The sequence below is a fragment of the Lutjanus erythropterus genome, chromosome 8, assembly GCF_056507025.1.
Source record: "Lutjanus erythropterus isolate fLutEry1 chromosome 8, fLutEry1.hap2, whole genome shotgun sequence".
Lineage (NCBI taxonomy): Eukaryota > Metazoa > Chordata > Actinopteri > Lutjaniformes > Lutjanidae > Lutjanus > Lutjanus erythropterus.
The window spans coordinates 8,252,257-8,270,731 of NC_139324.1; the positions used below are offsets into that span (position 1 = coordinate 8,252,257).

The following is an 18,475-nucleotide window of genomic DNA, read 5'->3' on the forward strand; positions in this document are numbered from 1 at the left end:
AGCTACAGTTTTTTCTGCTGGCCACCCTTCAGTTGGAGTGCATGTGCATGAGTGTGGTGACAGTCATTAAGTGTGACAGCCAGCATCAATAACAAATATTTCAAATTAGAAATGAGTCTGTCATTGATTGCATTTGCAGTTTTACATCCTATCACAGTAATGATTTTAACAAATAAATCAACATATGCACAGGCAAATTAGTGATATCTTGCAGTTGTGGTCTTGGTTGGTGTTGGTCTTGGTGTTGAAATAATACCCTGAGTCCTTTCTTTTCTGAAGCTTCGTCTTGAGACAGATCTTGAGAGTGAGACCAATCTCAAGTACTATGCAACTACATATAAATAGTATTGTTCAGTTATTTAGGAAACTATTGTGTTTCTACGTCAAAGAAAAATTGAGGATAGTTTAATTTAACACTTTTGGACCCACCAGCTCTTCCTTTTTTAACTTGGAAACTCTGTGCAGTGGAAGTTTGTCAGAATTATAGTTTAATATTCAATGCAGGCTGAGCTCATGGTTATTATGTTATTGTTTCAACAGTTAATACAATACAAAATATGACATTTCTTTTAATTTATTTGAAATTTGAAAGAGCTAAACAATGCTTCATGGGGCATCCAATGTTTCTAATAGTATTTCTTTTTATATAATTATATATAGTCATGCAACTACTCATTTTCAATACCAAATTACACATCAGAGTATATTAATACTACTTAATTAACCTTCTTTTTTCATGATTTAGCAATTACTACATTTTTAATCTTTAAATAAGTTTACAAACTGTATGTTTTCCCTCTTCAACTCTAAATTTGCCAATGCCTTCCATAATGAAATGCACTAAATTGCTTGAACACCATATGTTATATTTCATTGTATATACAGTAACTACTATACTATATTACTAATTATTATAACTTTTTACTCAGATAACTTAAATTGAATGGGCTCTGGCATAATATAGATTACACAGTGAAACAGGCATGACAGCCTTGTTGGGGAAAAAAAGGCTTTGTGTTACCTAATCAAAAGGGTAAAATTTCTAAAGTCTTCGAGGGCCCAATCATGTGATTATACGATACAGTAACACAGGCCTGTACAGCTCTCTATACCATGGTGCTGGGTCAGGGGTTTAGACAATGGGGGCCCACTGACTGTGTAGGGTTTGGTCAGGTATAAAAGCAAGGGTTAAACCAGACAGGACAGCAGTGCAGCAGTGCAGTAGCAACAGCAGCAGCTCACCTAAAAGAATGACCACCACTGACATGACCATGGGCAAGGTAAGCTTGTGATTTTAAACACAAATTACAAATGCCATGACTGTGGACATTTATGCAGAATATCCAGTACAGACCAAATAATTTCCATGATTATATTGTCAACTAATGTGTCTCTTGTTTTTCAGATCATCTTCTACGAGGACAGGAACTTCCAGGGTCGCTCCTATGAGTGCATGAGCGACTGCGCCGACATGTCCTCCTACCTGAGCAGGTGCCACTCCTGCAGGGTGGAGAGCGGCTGCTTCATGGTCTATGACCGCCCCAACTACATGGGAAACCAGTACTTCATGAGGAGGGGCGAGTACGCTGACTACATGAGCATGATGGGAATGAGCGGTGGTATCAGGTCTTGCCGTATGATCCCCATGGTAGGTATAAAACAACATTTGGCAAGCTATAGTTCTATTAGAACCCTATACAACAAGATATTAATTAATTTTTATATTGTCCGAAAAACAGTACAGAGGCCAGTTCAGGATGAGGATCTACGAGAGGGAGAACTTCGGTGGTCAGATGCATGAGCTGATGGATGACTGCGACAACATCATGGACCGCTACCGTATGTCCGACTGCATGTCCTGCCACGTGATGGACGGCCACTGGCTGATGTACGAGCAGCCCCACTACAGAGGCAGGATGATGTACCTGAGGCCCGGAGAGTACAGGAGCTTCAGGGAGATGGGCATGAGCGGCATGAGGTTCATGAGCATGAGGCGTATCATGGACATGTGCTAGTCAATTTCATTTTGAAATAAAAAATGAAAGCTAAAACATAAACTTGAGCCTGTGACTTTTCCTGTTCTTTCATGTTTCCAAAAGAAAACTTGATTGCATGTGAGACACTTAATAAAGGTTATTAATGAGGATCAAAACACTATATAAAGTCCAAACTATGCATTAGAAAATCATTTCTTTGTCACTTTTCACTTCAGTAACCATTAATCAAGATAATACAAATATTTAATATAAATATCTTAGTATTTAATATTTAAACTATATATTTGACATCACAGACACACTGTAAAAACATACATTATTAACATAAAACATGAAACATAAAAAAATAAATATTCTATTAAAAAAAAAAACTTTGAATACATACATTCCTCAACAGTAAAAACAGCATTTTTCTGTTTTCATAAAAACGATTTAGCAAACTGGAATTAAACTACAGAAGAATCAGAAATTATGACAAATGATTCATCTTGTGTAACAGATTATAAAGCTGCTGAAAAACAATGCATATACAACTGGAACACACTATAAACTCCGTCTTTATTTTGCATATGAGTAATCTATTAATTATATATATCTGATATGTATGATGTGATCTAAAGCAGCAGTTGTCAGCCCTTGACTGACGCAGTGTTTAATATTATTCAATACTCACTATTGTTATTATTGTTATTTTATTTTTTTTTCAATTTATTTAAAAATGAATGATAGATGTCTCATTGTGATCAAAAACTCTTCTCAGGACAGACCAAGCCAAGGCAGCACCACAAAACACAATAAATGCAATTACAGATAAATAAAATAAATAAATACAAACAACAGGTTCCAGCTGCTAAAAAGAGTATAAACAATATACAGTTAAGATGCATGAAAACGTCCCAAATGTCCCAGTCTAAAAAAAAAAAAAAAAGTGAATACAACACATTTAGACATGGTTCACTATGCTTTTTTGGACAGCTGTCCACTGAAAATGACTGTACCTAATATAGTGCTCAAATTATTCCACAATGTAATGCAATAAAAAGATATAGTGCATTGCTTTGCAAACTGTAACCAAATTTAAGAATCCACTGAGCAAAGTGAGGCATTGTGATGATGCAAGCAGCTGATAATATCTTGTAGATTCACTTGATTTGATTGATTTTAAACATCTGTTTATAAAACAAAATCTATACGTAAAATAATGCTAACAACAATAAGGGTGAACATTTTCAACAGATATTCAATAACATTTCATGTCCAAAATGAAGCAGGAAGAAGCAACAGGCTTGTCCAGTCATACCCTTAGTCTGTACTAACCCATCAATATTCAGTCAGTCACATAAACCCAGACTGTGTGTGCGTGTGTGTGTGTGTGTGTGTGTGTGTGTGTGTGTGTGTGTGTGCAAATAAGTTTAAATATAAAAACAGGCAGATAACATGTGATAAAACAAATAGTGAATGTTGCCACAAAACAGCCTGCAGCCTCCATAGAATCCATGCATACATTTAAAATAGTGCAAGCACCTATGACCACTTCAAATCATTTATGTCTGTGGTGATTTGTGGGATGTTTTTGTTTAAATCTGTATGCAGTGTCAGTCCAGCAATGCAAACTGAGTATAACAGAACTGAAAATTCACATTATGTCTTAAATTCAGACTCAAAAATGCACTTAATGTCTTTTACAAAGATAAGTTGAATCATCTAGATATTATTGAAAGTGATCAAAGATGGGAATGACAGATAGAGAAGCCATTTCAGCTAGAATGATAGAGCCTGTGAGAGGATGCATAATAACCCTTTCCCATCAGCACTCACAAACAGAGGGACTCACATTGCATGCTCATGCTGACTCATGGCTTCCATACAATAGTGCCATCGATTGTTTGGATGTCACGTTAGGTATAAAAAAGGCTTAAATCCAGGATAGGATTGCTATAGCATCAGTCATTGTATCAGCCACCATGCACGGAAAGGTAGGTTTATTATACAGTAGATACTTTACTGTAATTGCTGCTCTTATGATGTTTAAAACTATATTTTTACTGTATTTACTGTATCTGTATAGTGCATTATTATAACAGTAAAGTAATGATTCTGTAGGTTTTTACAGTTAAGATTGCAGCATAATGAACTTTGACTGCTTCTCTGTTGGATTCCAGATCATCTTCTACGAGGACAGGAACTTCCAGGGTCGCTCCTATGAGACCAGCAGCGACTGCGCTGACATGTCCTCCCACCTGAGCAGGTGCCACTCCTGCAAGGTGGAGAGCGGCTGCTTCATGGTCTATGACCGCCCCAACTACATGGGTCAGCAATATTTCCTGAGGAGAGGGGAGTACTCTGACTACCAGCGTATGATGGGTTTCGGTGACTGCATCAGGTCCTGCCGTATGATCCCCATGGTATGACAAAAAGCAAGGCAATCACAGCACTACATATGTCACATGAGCTTCCATACAAATATCTAACTATTTGCATTGTCTATTAACAGCACAAAGGCTCCTACAAAATCAGGATCTATGAGATGGAGAACTTCGGTGGTCAGATGCATGAGCTGATGGATGACTGCGACAACATCATGGACCGCTACCACATGTCCGACTGCCAGTCCTGCAACGTGATGGACGGCCACTGGCTGATGTACGAGCAGCCCCACTACAGAGGCAGGATGATGTACCTGAGGCCCGGAGAGTACAGGAGCTTCAGGGACATGGGATATGATGGAATGAGATTCAGCTCTATCAGACGCATCACTGACTTCTGTTAACTTACAAATGAACCTGTCCTTCACAAAAATCTGACCTCAGAAATAAAATAAATTTTATTTTCAACTTGGCATGTTGGTAATCTATTGATTTGATTCATTGTGTTTGTTTATTGTATAATTTGAATGCAAAATTTTGATAGATAGATTGAAAAACAGATCTATTCTATTCAGTAACTGGTTCCATTATCCTCTACATTACAAACCAAGAAGAAAGAACTCTGACATGATTGAAAATCTCACCTAAAAAAAGCTCTTGTATATCCATTATTATTTTTTCATGGTTTATCAGGCACAAGGGGATATGTTTTTATTCTGTTGAATAAAATAGCTGTTACCAAAAATGCATCTGTGCATTTATATCTGTAGATAAAAAAAAGTGATGCATCTGCAGTAGTGTTTGTAAAATATTTTTTTTCTGATGCCGTAGATGTTCCAGATTAAAAAAAATAAATAAAATATATGGTATAAGTGTAGCTTTGAATATAAAAAAACATTAAATCAGAGATATAACATGTCTTTTTCACATAAAACATCACATATTGTACTCTACTAATTCATGAATAATCCAGCTACTGCAGGCTCAATGAATCACAGTTTAAATTCTCTGTAACATTTTACCATTTGACTTATTCAGTTGTTAAAGATACAACTCGTGCATGGTGTGCAGCACACCTTCCAACACAATATCAGAGACCACATGGACGTGTGGATTCAAATAAGGATTAGGTTTGAATGCAGACCATGTGGACATGAACATGGTTTTATAAATTGGAGAAGCTTACACAGTGGATGCCACTGGCCACATGGCACATGGCCACTGTGGACAAAAGCAGCAGTGTGTCCACCACCATAACCACAAAATATAACATCAAAACTAAAATGATCCAAAAAGAAATCTCATCCTGTTTCATTTTAACTGGCTACTTAACAGTGTAACTTTTGGCTGGGAAAATGCAAAAATAGGCTTGTTTCATCTGATTTCAGTGAGAATCCAACCCAGCAGCAGGCATTAAGATGGTCTCGTTTGCTTATGTAGGTCATATAGAGGCTTCAGTACTGAATTGAGAATGTTTCATAACAAGTTAAAAAAAAACTCCTTGTAGTAGCTTTAAATAAATAAATAAATATGACTAGGACATAAATCCTGAAACAACTAATGAAGCAATAAATACATAAATATATGTAACTAATACATAAGTGAATCAATATAGTTGATAGAGCTTGAGATCTGAGCTCGAACCCAACCAGCCCTGACAGAGTCTGACGGGTTTGGGTTGGGTCGGGCCTTTTTTCTCACATATTTCATGCGCTCACATGGTTTGTTTGTTTTTTTTGTTTTTTTAGTTTTGAAGTTTTTTTCCCTTCATTGCCAATTCCAGTTCCCCCATGCATTGTCCCTGTCGCTTCCAACTTGTATTGTTTAGTCTAATTATTTTGTACTGTGCGTGTTCACTATAAGTAACGGGCAGCTTGTCAAGAAAAGATATCGGGCTGTAATTGGGTTCAGGCTGAAATATACCAATGAGGGTCAGGTTCAGGTCAGTTTTGGGTCACTTTCAGGCAGAATTCTGTCAAGGTTGGGCCTTGTTAGGCTCAGCTTTTCAGGCCCCATTAAAGCTCTTGCCATAACAATTTCAGTCATTGAAATAAACACAAGGACTGCCATCCAGGAGACAGGGGTTCATGTCCAATGTGTAACCCAAAATATTAAAAGTTGTAAGACTATGTGCATGACATGACTTTTGTCATATGACTTTTGTCTTACCAGACAGTTCAGTGAGTTCACGTGATGTACATGATGTAACATAACGTAGCGATTGCAAACCCAAACATGTTCGTATCCTTCACCTTCACACATGGTTTTGATACTTAAATCTACCCAAACCCTGACTGCTTCACAAAGTTAGCCAGTTAGCCAGGAAATATAGCACCAAGATGGATTCTTGCTGGATTTGGAGCCTGGTACCTCTGACATCCTGTATGCCATGACTCTCTGTGATTAATGGAGTTGGTGCTGGTGGACAGTTAGCTTTATATGTTCCTAAGGTAACCGCTAATTGCTGCTAACTGTAGCGGCCATTAGCTATATAGCAGCAGCGGTCCGAATTCTGAAATAAATACAGCTAGTCCTTTGAAAAACAGCCTTTTTTAAAATTAAAATGTATTTAGTTATTTATTTAGGAAACTACAATGACTCATTTATGTAGTTATATTTATATTTATATATACAGGCAATTTCATTTATTTATTTTTATTTAATACTGACTTACATGACATTCCATAGTAATCAGTTACTTCTTACCACATTTCATTATTATTGTTGTTGTTGTTGTTGTTGTTGTTGTTAGCATTAGCAACAACAGCTTACATGGATGGGATGGGATTTATGACCTATACTGCAGCCATTCACTAGGGGGTGATCAAGGTGTTTTGTCTTTTCTTTTGTGGAGCTGATGTCAGCATCTTTATTTCAATGGTCCAAACACACTCTGGTCCAGAGGGTGGCAAGACTGAAACTAAAGCTTACTGCTAACTGCAAAAGATACCAGAAAAGAAGTAAGTTTAGCTGGCCAGAATGCATAAGTGAACAATAGTTTTACCACCATTATCTCCCACCTCTTCTTTTGGTTTAGCAATTAAACTGCAATTCAACAATAATAATACTTTATCATATTTACACTAGTTTTCTTTATCAGACTATCTAATCTGCTCTAGAGCCATAAAGTGCTTAAGTGTAAAGTGACATCAATAACAGTATTTACAGTATTTACTGGCCTCATTGTCTAAATGTTTTAAAGGTTGAAGCTGCTTCTGTTGATCTTTGACACCTGAAATCAGGAACAATTTCAAAGAAGAGTGTGCAGCAATACAACAATATACAAAGGGTTAGTATCTGTTTTTATTTATTTTACTAAATTACATCAGGAATATCAGTCAATTTCATTGTGTATTCGGGGGAATCAGTCAAACTGGTGTTAGTTCATTCTTTGCAAAGGGCCAGTGTGAAGGATTCTGTGGCAATATTGCAGCCTCTCCTTCCAAGCGTGTAGGACAGGGGTGTCAAACTCAAACACAGCAGGGGTCAAAACTTAAAACACAGTCTAAGGGGGACCAAACAGGATTAACATTTATTGAACAGTCTAAAACTATGTTTTATTCAAAAATATGAATTTGAACAGCCAGACTGCAACAACTTTTTCCTCAATAAAATAAACAAGATTTAAAATAATTTAAAAAAATTCTTCATCAATAACATGAAGCAAAATTTTCAGCTCAGAATATTTGAGCTCACATATTAAGCTCACATATCCGATCAGCAACACAATTAATGCTGAGGCTTACACTTGAAAATCTTTTTGTCTGGATACAAGACGTCGCACACTTTAATCACGCAGCACTTCAGAAACTCTCCCTCCATAAATGGCCAGGCTGGTTTGGCTGATTTGGTTATCTCTTCTGCCACTATAAAACTAGCTTTGACAGCAGCTTCACTTTGTGATTTTGCTTCTGTGAACACAGCCTGCTGTGACACCAGACTCTTTTTAAACTCTTCTGCCTTCTGTAGCTTCTGCTGTGTGTCCAGGCTTTTGTCCTTGCCCTGATGTTATGTCTCATGTCTTATGTTATATTCTTTAATTACAGCCACATTAGCTCCACAAACAAGGCAAACAGGTTTACTTCTGATGTCAACAAACAGGTCCTCTACCTCCCACCCGCTTTGAAAGTCCCTGTTTTGAAAGTCCACTTTTCATCCATTATTTTGGGGGTTAGCTTAAGTGTCACTGTAAAAGTGCTGACCGATGCATTCATCCGCTGACCACTGATCAGAGTGTCATTAAAGCAGCAGGAGGAGGGTCTTGACTTGCATGGCAGCTGTTGCAGTGCATTGTGGAATTTGTAGTTTGAGTGGTGGGAGTGCTTTTACCGACGCGCCATTCATAATAGACACATGAAATTACTTCATGGGCCGTATATAATTGTATCACAGGCAGGATGTGGCCCGCGGGCCTTGAGTTTGACGTGTAGTGTAGGAGAACCTAATAACAATATATCTAGTTATACTATATCTAGTGTTTGGTTTGTCCTTTCTGGGCTACTGTAGAAACATGCTGCAACATGGCAGACTCCATACAACAGGACCTGCGTCCTCTGTGGATATAAAGGCTCCTTCTAAGGTGACAAAAACACAATCATTCCCATTTTCAGGTGTTTATACACTGAAGAAAACATTATCAATATTATATTCAATTTTTGACCCTGCCAGTAGATTCCTATAAGTCTTACACATAATTCCTCATATATTACTAACTCTTTATTTTAAGTAGAACACGGATAGAAAGAATAATTTAAGATATTTGGCCTAAGCGAAGTTCTCTCTATTCAGGGAACGTATGTTAACACACTTCTCCTGATTCCTGTATGTGTGGAGAAAATCCTGCTAGGAATGCTGTACCTGTGACCAAGAGGCTTTTAAGGAGAGTTGAACTCTGTGTGATCACAGAGATTCATTATACCATAGTTTCACAGTCAAATCACCAGCTTAGGTTCTCTTATTTCCTATATCTCCATTCTACACTTTATTATATACTTACATTATAGTAGAGCAGGAACCTCCAGCCTCCTCAAACATATTTTATGACGCGTTTGTGCCAGTTTTACTTTTAAGGATACAGGCTGTTTCATCAAAAACAGAGCAGAAACATGGGGTTATGTGTCAACACTGAAAACCTGGTTGAAAGGGATGAACATAGAAACATAGAAATTCTTTGATATAGATATTCTCTTCATTGGTGTGAGCAAGTAATAATTTCAACAAAAACAGAATAAATTAAAAGCTAATTCAAGTTTGATTTTTTCCTAGTAATGATAAGATGATGTTTGTGTGTGTTTTGTATGATTCCTGTGTTGTTTTCTCACATTCTGGTGGTGTGCCACATTATCATACCTATAAAGTACTCTAAACTCTCCATACATGGCAGAAATTTGTTAATGCTTTGCATACTGTTGGACCTTTTTAAGTCTAAGTAAACAATGGCAAATGGCAAAATCTGAAGATCATGTTGAAAAATAAATCATAGAAGAGAAACCAGACTACTACATCTCTATACAGAGCAGTGTTCAAATGTATGAATTTCACTGTAAACAATCATCAGTCAGATTAAAATTGACACAAATATCATTTGAAAAATATATCCAAAACTTTATAAAGTGCTATTAGTCTACAAAATGAATGGTTTACCTATGAAAGCATTAGATTAGAGGTAACATATTTAATGAGCCCTTCAAAGAAAGGTATGTTTGTAGAAAACATGGTCCCTGTTATTCAGCAGCAAAGACAATACAAAGCGGGGCCTCTTCTCACAAATGCAACCACCGCAAATCACGATCTGTTGAAGGTCACTTTGAATTGAACTGTTCACGGGGGGCCTCCGCTCCATGTTGCTCTGTCAGGAATTTGAACAATGGGGTCATGTATCCTTTGGGTGCGAGGTCAGGTATAAAAGCAACAGGGGGACATGGAGAAAATTGTGCAGTCGTTTTGAGCCAAAACAGTTCCAACTGTAGCCATGACCATGGGCAAGGTGTGCGCAGCTTCAGCTTTTCATTTCCAACATTTTTCAGTCCAAATGGAGTTACCGGGAAAAAAAACTAAAAATCGTTCTTCGTACAATCTGTGATACATTGTGGTGTCATCTTAACAGTTGCTTTTTTTTTTTTTCCCCAGATCATCTTCTACGAGGACAGGAACTTCCAGGGTCGTTCCTATGAGACCAGCAGCGACTGCGCTGACATGTCCTCCTACCTGAGCAGGTGCCACTCCTGCAGGGTGGAGAGCGGCTGCTTCATGGTCTACGACCGCACTAACTACATGGGAAACCAGTTCTTTGTCAGGAGGGGAGAGTACTCTGACTACCAGCGTATGGGCATGAGTGATTGCATCAGGTCTTGCCGCATGATCCCCATGGTAAAGTAACTAATTTGTTAATGATACCTGAGATATATGAAAAACACTGAACTTTTTGCAAGCAAAATTATAACAGTATAGAAGATGGATTTCAGTGACTCATTTTCCCATATTTCAATTTACAGCACAGAGGCCAGTTCAGGATGAGGATCTACGAGAGGGAGAACTTCGGTGGTCAGATGCATGAGCTGATGGACGACTGTGACAACATGATGGACCGTTACCGTATGTCCGACTGCATGTCCTGCAACGTGATGGACGGCCACTGGCTGATGTACGAGCAGCCCCACTACAGAGGCAGGATGATGTACCTGAGGCCCGGAGAGTACAGGAGCTTCAGGGACATGGGCATGAGCGGCATGAGGTTCATGAGCATGAGGCGTATCATGGATTCCTGTTATTAGAATAACACTGTACAAACGCAAGATTTTAAATAAAATCTAGTGTTTCTCTTTTAAACAAATTCCTTCATTACTTATTACTGAGTGATCTGAAATGCACAGCACAAACTACAGCATAAACTCATGGTAAAGACGTGACATACATGGCAAATCTAGTACATATTATATCTAGTACTAGTACATATTTTTTGATGTATTAAATATTCTTCAAACACAGTGTCCAACACATGACAAATAACACTTGTTGGCTCCGTAGTGCAAAAGGTCATTTGTTAAGACACAATGGATACTGATTTTCTGGTTTGTTTTTTTTTATTTCAAATGGAAAAAGCCACTACATACTGTATATTGATATTAATAATTCATATCAGTTTTAATCAACAGGATTCATATTGACAGGGAAAATGTATTTATAATAATACACCAGGATTTATCACAGATAAATTAAATATGGATTACAAACATATATATAATGCAAGTGGCAAAATTTGCAGTTCTCAAAACCTGCTTGTTTTTTTATTTTAACAAAGCATTCCAATGTCTAGGCAATAACATTATAATCATGTCCATCACACCGCTAATTATTTTATTTGTTGAGTCTGTACAAGACAGATTACAAGTCTTACTGTGCTACAGTACACCTATGTGGCAGTCATAGTTAAATGTGTTGAATCAGTGCAGCCAGTATGATATCACAAAAATATGTATTTTTAATGAATGAAAAGATTTAACTGTAAATCAGTTGTAATAAGTAATACTTAAAAAGCACACTCATATTTGTTAATGTTTCTAATGACTGGGCTGTTCATCATGTTAGTAGACATGCTGAGCAAAGTAATTTATATCACTGATTTACATATGTTGTGAAGAAGGAGATATTTTCAGCTTTATTTCCACTTTTCTACAACAAAATGATGAAACTGTTATGAAGTCTGTCAACCTGTTGAGTAGCAAAAACATACGGATCTTTTGTACTATGGAGGCCATGCTAGAAATTCAAAAAGGCTGACGTTCAAAACAATTGACTAACATTACAATGTTTGAACGAAGAGAATGTAAAAGAGCCATGCTGGCCCATCAGAACACCATTGTGCCACACAATGGGAAAGGTAGAGCATTTTGTTTTGCCAGTAGTCTTTGTCACTCACCACAGTTTAGTAAATAGAACAATAGCCCTTTTGTGGTAATCACAAGAATTTTCTGAACAATTTCATTTGGTAAAAAAAGATAGCCCCCACTATCATGGTTGTGCAACTGCTAATAAACTAAACTCTTCTGACTCTTATCATCATCCTCTTTAAATGTGGAAATTACAGTGTGAAGTTGCTTTGAGTACACAAAATACATGGTAGAGCAATTGATTTACATTACATGCAATAGACGAGCTTCTTGTCTCACCACAGGTTAAAAATATGTGGTGTATTTACTGGAATCTGCTGAAATGTATGTCTGATTAGTTGTAAATGTATGTTGAGGCTGGCAGGAATGACTAACATATAGGACCCTATGTTAGTGTTGGATTTAATTCAAGGTGTGCCGGAACCCCCTCTACTATCTTTTGCCAGGGGGGCAGGGATATCCTGCCCTTTCCCACCTCCTGCGCCAGTAGCACACAGCAGGATACACCTATCAGCTGTGTTCAAGTGTCCTGATTAATTCATGGGTGAGTTTAGGCCAAACATACAATAAACCAATCAGAAAGTCAGCTCTCATCACCTTTCAAAAGCAGGTGCACCAGGTGGTGGCAGCATGAGGGCAGATTTACCAGGAGGGAACAAAGAAAATATTTTAAAATGAGGAGACAAATCTCCTGGTTCAAGAAGTGAAAGTGCGATGGCCTGCAAAAAGTAATACAATACATGAACCGAGAAAATTATGCAGATCTAACTGGTCGTGTTTTACACTGAAGCACCTTGAAACTGTTGTGTAATATAATTCATTATTGTCATCATCATCAACATTATGCAATTCTGCTGTCAGTGGTGTGGGGCAGAAGAGTGAGGAGTGGGTAGAGACGGTGCAGTTGAGAGGAGATGTGAACTGACCCAGTGAATGTACACATGCACAAAATTACTTGACTGATCTGTTAAAGATGATCTGATCCATCCACAATTCATTTTCCTTGATAGTATGATTAATTTTAAAAACACACGTGCACAGCTGTTCAGTATAAACAAAAGGTGTTTTGTGATTGTGGGGATGTGTGTGCGCCCCTCAGCCATGCACGAGACACACGCATACACTTTATTGCTGATAGAAAATATGTTCAAAGAACACTGTAAATATCCACAGTCCTGTGTGGGGAAAAGATTTAACATAAATGAAGGTGCGCCACAGAATTTGCGCTAAAAATGCACCGGGCCACGCGATCATTTTGGCTTAATTTTTAGACCTCCTGCACATGGGCACACAGACCAGGTGCAAGTTCATTTGTTATCTTGCAGATGTGGCAAAAATGGCAACTGCATAGGTGTATAATGGCAAAGCCATCGATGCCACCAGGGTCTGTACTTCTGCACGTTTTCTGAAAGCATACAGATACGGACTAAACGGAGCGGTACCTCCTGCCTCCACTATTGCCTCTTTCTCGAGAGGTACGTTATTACAGCCTCTTCCAGCATTTCCATGTCTGCTGTTGCCAGAAACTTTTCACTCTTCTCCTTTGAGGAATCTTTTGACTATTCTTTAGGGTTGGCTCTGAGCAGTGCCCTCTGGTGGATGTATTGCTTAACATCCACACTAACCAAGTATGTGGGCAGTGCCTATTGTGCCTATTGTTTAAAATGTACATGTTTATTTTCTTACATAAAGGGAACATAAATGGGCTTTAAAAGGGTTGAAAACTCATGGCAACAATGTCATGCTAGCATAAATATGAACATTGCCATCTACTAGAAATAAATCAGCTTACTGAAAAGTAAGACTCTTGTTTTGGGGTAATTTATATGTTGCCCTCATGCTTGCCTTTCTAAAACTTACCACAGATCACCCTCACCAGTTAGCTAACATCACTGCTGTTGGCCCTAATGACCCAGGAAAAACAGCATTCAATACCTGCTATGGCCTTCATGTGTACACCAGGATGTTGTTTGATCTGTAACGCACCTGGTATGTTCCAGAGAGCCATAGAACTGGTCTTTTGAGGGTTTCAGTGGAAGATGCTTCTCATCTACCTAGATGACATAATTCTCCTTGGCAGTGGGGTTGAGCACAACCCACAGCACTTAGCTGACACCTCTCAGAAGTGTCAGCTTCTGAGAGACAAGACAAGACTTGTCCTGGGCCACAGTCATTGGAGACGGGAAAAATCCCAACCCAGTGCTGATCAGAGATACTCATGAGTGGCAGCCTCCCACCACTCAACAGATGAAAGCCTTTCTGGGACTATGCAGGTACTATTGTTGCTTTGTTCATGCCTTTGCTGAGCTTGCTAGCCCCCTCGACAATCTCCTAAAGAGAACAAAAGAATTCCAGGTGCCCTAATGCTAGCTTATCTGGCCTCCACTGGTAAGTACATTCTGGACACAGATGCCTCCAACCAAAGTTATCTTGCATGCCAGCAGTCATCGCATCTTGTAAAGCAGCAATATTGTGTGACCAGATGGGAACTGCTAGCCATCATCAAATTCACAAGACAGTGCCACCACCTTCTCCTCAGCAGTAAACTGGATGCAACCTTTGAGCTGCCAGCACTTAGTGACAGCCCAGAAGGATGACTCATTTCTTTCCATCTTGCATGGCTGGAAAGAATCAGGAATTCGTCCAACCTGAGAGCAAGACTAACAGTAAGCAAATACTGGCTCTGCTGGCCACAAATACAACTTCACCAGGGAGTTTTACATTGATTGCTGACAGAGGCAACCTATCCATACTGTTACTGGTCCCTGCCTCATGGCAAACTGACATCAGGCAGGCTTGTCATGACCTCTCACAGCACAGACATGGTAGGTGATCTACACCAATATATTCAACAATACTTTGATGTACTGGGTCCATTTCCCATCTCACCCTCTGGAAACAAAAACATCCTGGTCATCATAGATCAGTTCACAAGGTGGGTGGAGGCATTCCTTATCAAAGACCAAGGAGCACAAACCATGGGTAAGACACTGGTCAATGCATCTTGGAACCCCATTAGAGCTAGATACAAATGAGGGCAACCTTGAAACCTTCAAAGTCTGCTGTTAAAGAACATCTGCCAGCTTTTCCAGATATCCATGACCAGGACCATAGGTGCATGCCACAGGGCACGGCATTCTAGCTGTGCACTGTGGTTGCTTCACACCCAGCCTACTAATGCAAAGAAGGAAAGTCCATTAGCCACAGGACATCAGGTTAGGTATGGCAGAATGGAAACATGGTGAAAAAGAGTCATCAGCCGGGTACCACCAATCTCCAAAGTTTTGCCTTTTTGAACCCAGAATGTCCCCTGGTGGTGGGGCAGTGGTGGGTATGTCTCCCTGTTACCCTCTGCAGTCAGCCCTCGTGCTAGGTGTTACTCCAGCACTTGTCCCTCCTTCACACCGAGAGCCAAAAGCTGCTCTTCTCAGCTTCTTCAGGCAGGTCTTTCAGGGCCGTCTGCTAGTTTGCTCCTGTTACTCCCATGTCCCTCCTGTTACTCCCATGTAGGATGCTGTGGTTTTGTGGGAACTAAACCACAGCATCCTACCTCAACCAGGGATGGTTCTCCAGCCGACCTCCGAGAACTCAGTGGTGAGGTTGGAGTACTTCAGCCTCTTCCTCTCCAAGGCAGCCTGCATGCCCTTCTCCCATGGAACAATCACTGGACCACACAACTATGTTAGGGTGGAGGCTTGTGATGGTGATCTCTCTGGGTAACTGAAGCCTCATGCTGATATCAACTCTCATGTTGCAGTCCTTGGTGGTGAGAACTGTCCTTGGTAGAGCTTGTGTTGTTGAGCTTGTGCTGCCCCATCCTCTGACAAACTGAATGTGATGGTCCTCTCACAGTATTTGTTATGAAAATGTTATCTGCCATTAGTTCCTTGATTTCAGTTGGCACTGCAGCTATCTACATTTTCAAATTTCCTGGGAAACAACAACAACCTCTGAACTGCAACCCACATGCTGAAAACATCAAATTTGCACCTGGGATACTAATGATACAATCATAAACAAGCCAGCAGCTGTTACCTGTTGTCTTTGGCAGTCATAGCTTGCCTCCTGACATGCAATGTTCCACCAAAAGAAGTTCCCCAGCAACACTACTTTGCAGCAGTCACTGCATCCCAGGCTTAGTGTCGCCCAATACATTTGTGATCGTTTTAAAGAAATGCAAACAAGGTAGGGCGTTATTTCTTGCATAGCAGAATATGCATGTATGAAGCTAGATCTTTCTCCAGTGCTGAGTGTTGTGAAGACAGGTCTGGTTATGCAAGACAACCTTCCTCCTGGAACTACATTAGTGGCATTAAGTTGTTGTGTGATTGGTTGCTGGCTCTGGTGTGGACTTGAAAAGTTCATCTGCACTGGATTTAGAGTGTTCTTCAGACTGTGCACCTTTTGCAAACCTCCAGTAAAAGCAGACAAATTTTAAATTCCTTGTCCCAAGTAATCCTTCCTGCTGCACGTAAATATCAAATTACAGATGGACAGAGTTTGCAACCTGTGCATACGAATGACTATAAATATAAAATCACCACCCTGTGTGTAGTCTCACTACAGTTAGACAAAACTTAGACAATTTAACACAAATGAACAACAATAAAAAGAGCTATGGACACACAGTGCAACAATATTAAGGCTACAGAAAGGTGTTCAACAGTCTGGGGTCTCTGTCATCATACACCGATCAGGCATAACATTATAACCACTGACAGGTGAAGTGAATAACACTGACTATCTCTTCATCATGGCACCTGTTCATGTTTTTCACAAGTTTTGTGGCCACCATAGTTTCATGCTTGGAAGGGGAGGGTGGGGTGAGTGGATTTCAGTTGGTTGTAATCTACAACCTCACCACTAGATGCCACTAAACCCTCCACACTGATCCTTTGAGACTTTTCAGTTTGTTTAAATTGGAGTGTTTCACATGCCATCCGTGTTAAAGCACTCACAATATACTGTACTTGCTACATTTGGTGGCTCAGAGCCAGCTACATGGAGTCCATTTGTGACATCTACACATACACACACACACACACACACACACACACACACACACACACACACACACACACACACACACAGTATTTTATGTGGACATTGTTTTTGGGTTTGAATAAAATAAGTATATAAATACAAATATGTTGTATGCAAAAGTCTTACAAATATTTTCTTTCTAAATGTATGTAAATAGTACAAACTATTATGAATACTTATGACACAGAGTCTAGTTTAACACTACCACTAAGGCCTAGAAAATTACAGAATTACATGAATCTTCATTGTCTGGTCTTGTTGTTGTCGACTGTCTTTACAATAGGTGTCCATTGTTAACACCATACGTTCCATTCATCCTTTAGCCTCGTCTGCTGAATCATGTAGGCTCACAATAATTATGCAAATCAGAACAAAGCAACACATCAGACCAGACACCCTCTCTGCAAAGCTGAATTGTTAATCATACAACCTGTCATTTTGTGGCTAATTATTGGTACCTGTTCTTATAGCCTAAAATCCATCTGATGAAATCATGTACACTACAGATTGCATTAACCTGTATGAAAGGTGTTGTACAAATACAATTTTGTAATTGATTTATATATGGTTGATATATGGATTATTATATGGATTCTTACAACTTGACTTTTATTTCGGCTGGTTTGGCCATCAGTCGTATTGACTGGGATAGTTGTACACCCCAAATTAATTGTTTAGCTCTTAGAACGTGGTGATATTTTACTGACATTACTTTTGGTTTTACCTCCAAATAAAAAAGCAGATAATCTGGCTAAACTGTTGGCTTGTCAAATTGAATGATTGCCTGACCATTCATGTTTTTTGCCTCATCATATTTGTTGGAACAATGTTGTTGTGTTGTTAAGTACAATGTTATAGAAATATTGGCTGAAGCTACAGATATAAGAGACTAACAAAATAAAAAGCCAGGTAAATTTTTAAATTTAAATTTAAATTAAGAGATAAAATTGATTAAAGATTAAAATTAGAATTAAAAGATATAAATGATATTTTTGATGTAAGCAAGCTTTTAACGGGATGAGAAAATATTAAATTAGATTTGGTCATTTTTATGTAACCTGCGTGTAATAGCAACCATCAATCCTGTAAGTGTGTAGAAATTTGGTGATGGGATTAAGTTTAGTTATTTTACCAACTAAGGACAAAACACACAAAAGAAAGACATGCTGTACAAACATGA

At 38.8% G+C, this 18,475-nt stretch overlaps 3 protein-coding genes across 4 annotated transcripts; all 3 read left to right on the top strand.

Moving 5' to 3' along the window:
- Positions 1–1,126: 1,126 nt before the first annotated feature.
- On the top strand, positions 1,127–2,057 carry LOC146322404 (gamma-crystallin M3-like). 2 transcript variants are annotated; one of them, XM_084724390.1, is made up of 3 exons: positions 1,127–1,280; positions 1,406–1,648; positions 1,740–2,057. In XM_084724390.1, the coding sequence occupies exons 1-3, from the start codon at positions 1,251–1,253 to the stop codon at positions 2,013–2,015; spliced, it is 549 nt and encodes a 182-aa protein (XP_084580516.1). In that variant the 5' UTR covers positions 1,127–1,250; the 3' UTR covers positions 2,016–2,057. The 2 variants fall into 2 exon arrangements, with proteins under 2 accessions (XP_084580516.1, XP_084580515.1); XM_084724389.1 differs by lacking the exon at positions 1,127–1,280 and having other exon boundaries at positions 1,367–1,648.
- Positions 2,058–3,883: 1,826 nt separating this feature from the next.
- On the top strand, positions 3,884–4,835 carry LOC146322405 (gamma-crystallin M3-like). The gene is made up of 3 exons (XM_084724397.1): positions 3,884–3,973; positions 4,160–4,402; positions 4,492–4,835. Exons 1-3 carry the CDS (start codon positions 3,962–3,964, stop codon positions 4,765–4,767), a joined length of 531 nt encoding a protein of 176 aa, XP_084580523.1. The 5' UTR covers positions 3,884–3,961; the 3' UTR covers positions 4,768–4,835.
- Positions 4,836–10,224: 5,389 nt separating this feature from the next.
- Positions 10,225–11,195, top strand: LOC146322406 (gamma-crystallin M3-like). The gene is made up of 3 exons (XM_084724394.1): positions 10,225–10,349; positions 10,493–10,732; positions 10,858–11,195. Exons 1-3 carry the CDS (start codon positions 10,335–10,337, stop codon positions 11,134–11,136), a joined length of 534 nt encoding a protein of 177 aa, XP_084580520.1. The 5' UTR covers positions 10,225–10,334; the 3' UTR covers positions 11,137–11,195.
- The last annotated feature ends 7,280 nt before the right edge of the window (positions 11,196–18,475 follow it).

Coding starts and splice junctions, on each gene's coding strand:
- LOC146322404 (XM_084724389.1), top strand. CDS start 1,367: ATGATTATATTGTCAACTAATGTGTCTCTTGTTTTTCAGATCATCTTC. Junction 1,649..1,739: donor CTTGCCGTATGATCCCCATG/GTAGGTATAAAA, acceptor TCCGAAAAACAG/TACAGAGGCCAGTTCAGGAT.
- LOC146322405 (XM_084724397.1), top strand. Junction 4,403..4,491: donor CCTGCCGTATGATCCCCATG/GTATGACAAAAA, acceptor GTCTATTAACAG/CACAAAGGCTCCTACAAAAT.
- LOC146322406 (XM_084724394.1), top strand. Junction 10,733..10,857: donor CTTGCCGCATGATCCCCATG/GTAAAGTAACTA, acceptor TTCAATTTACAG/CACAGAGGCCAGTTCAGGAT.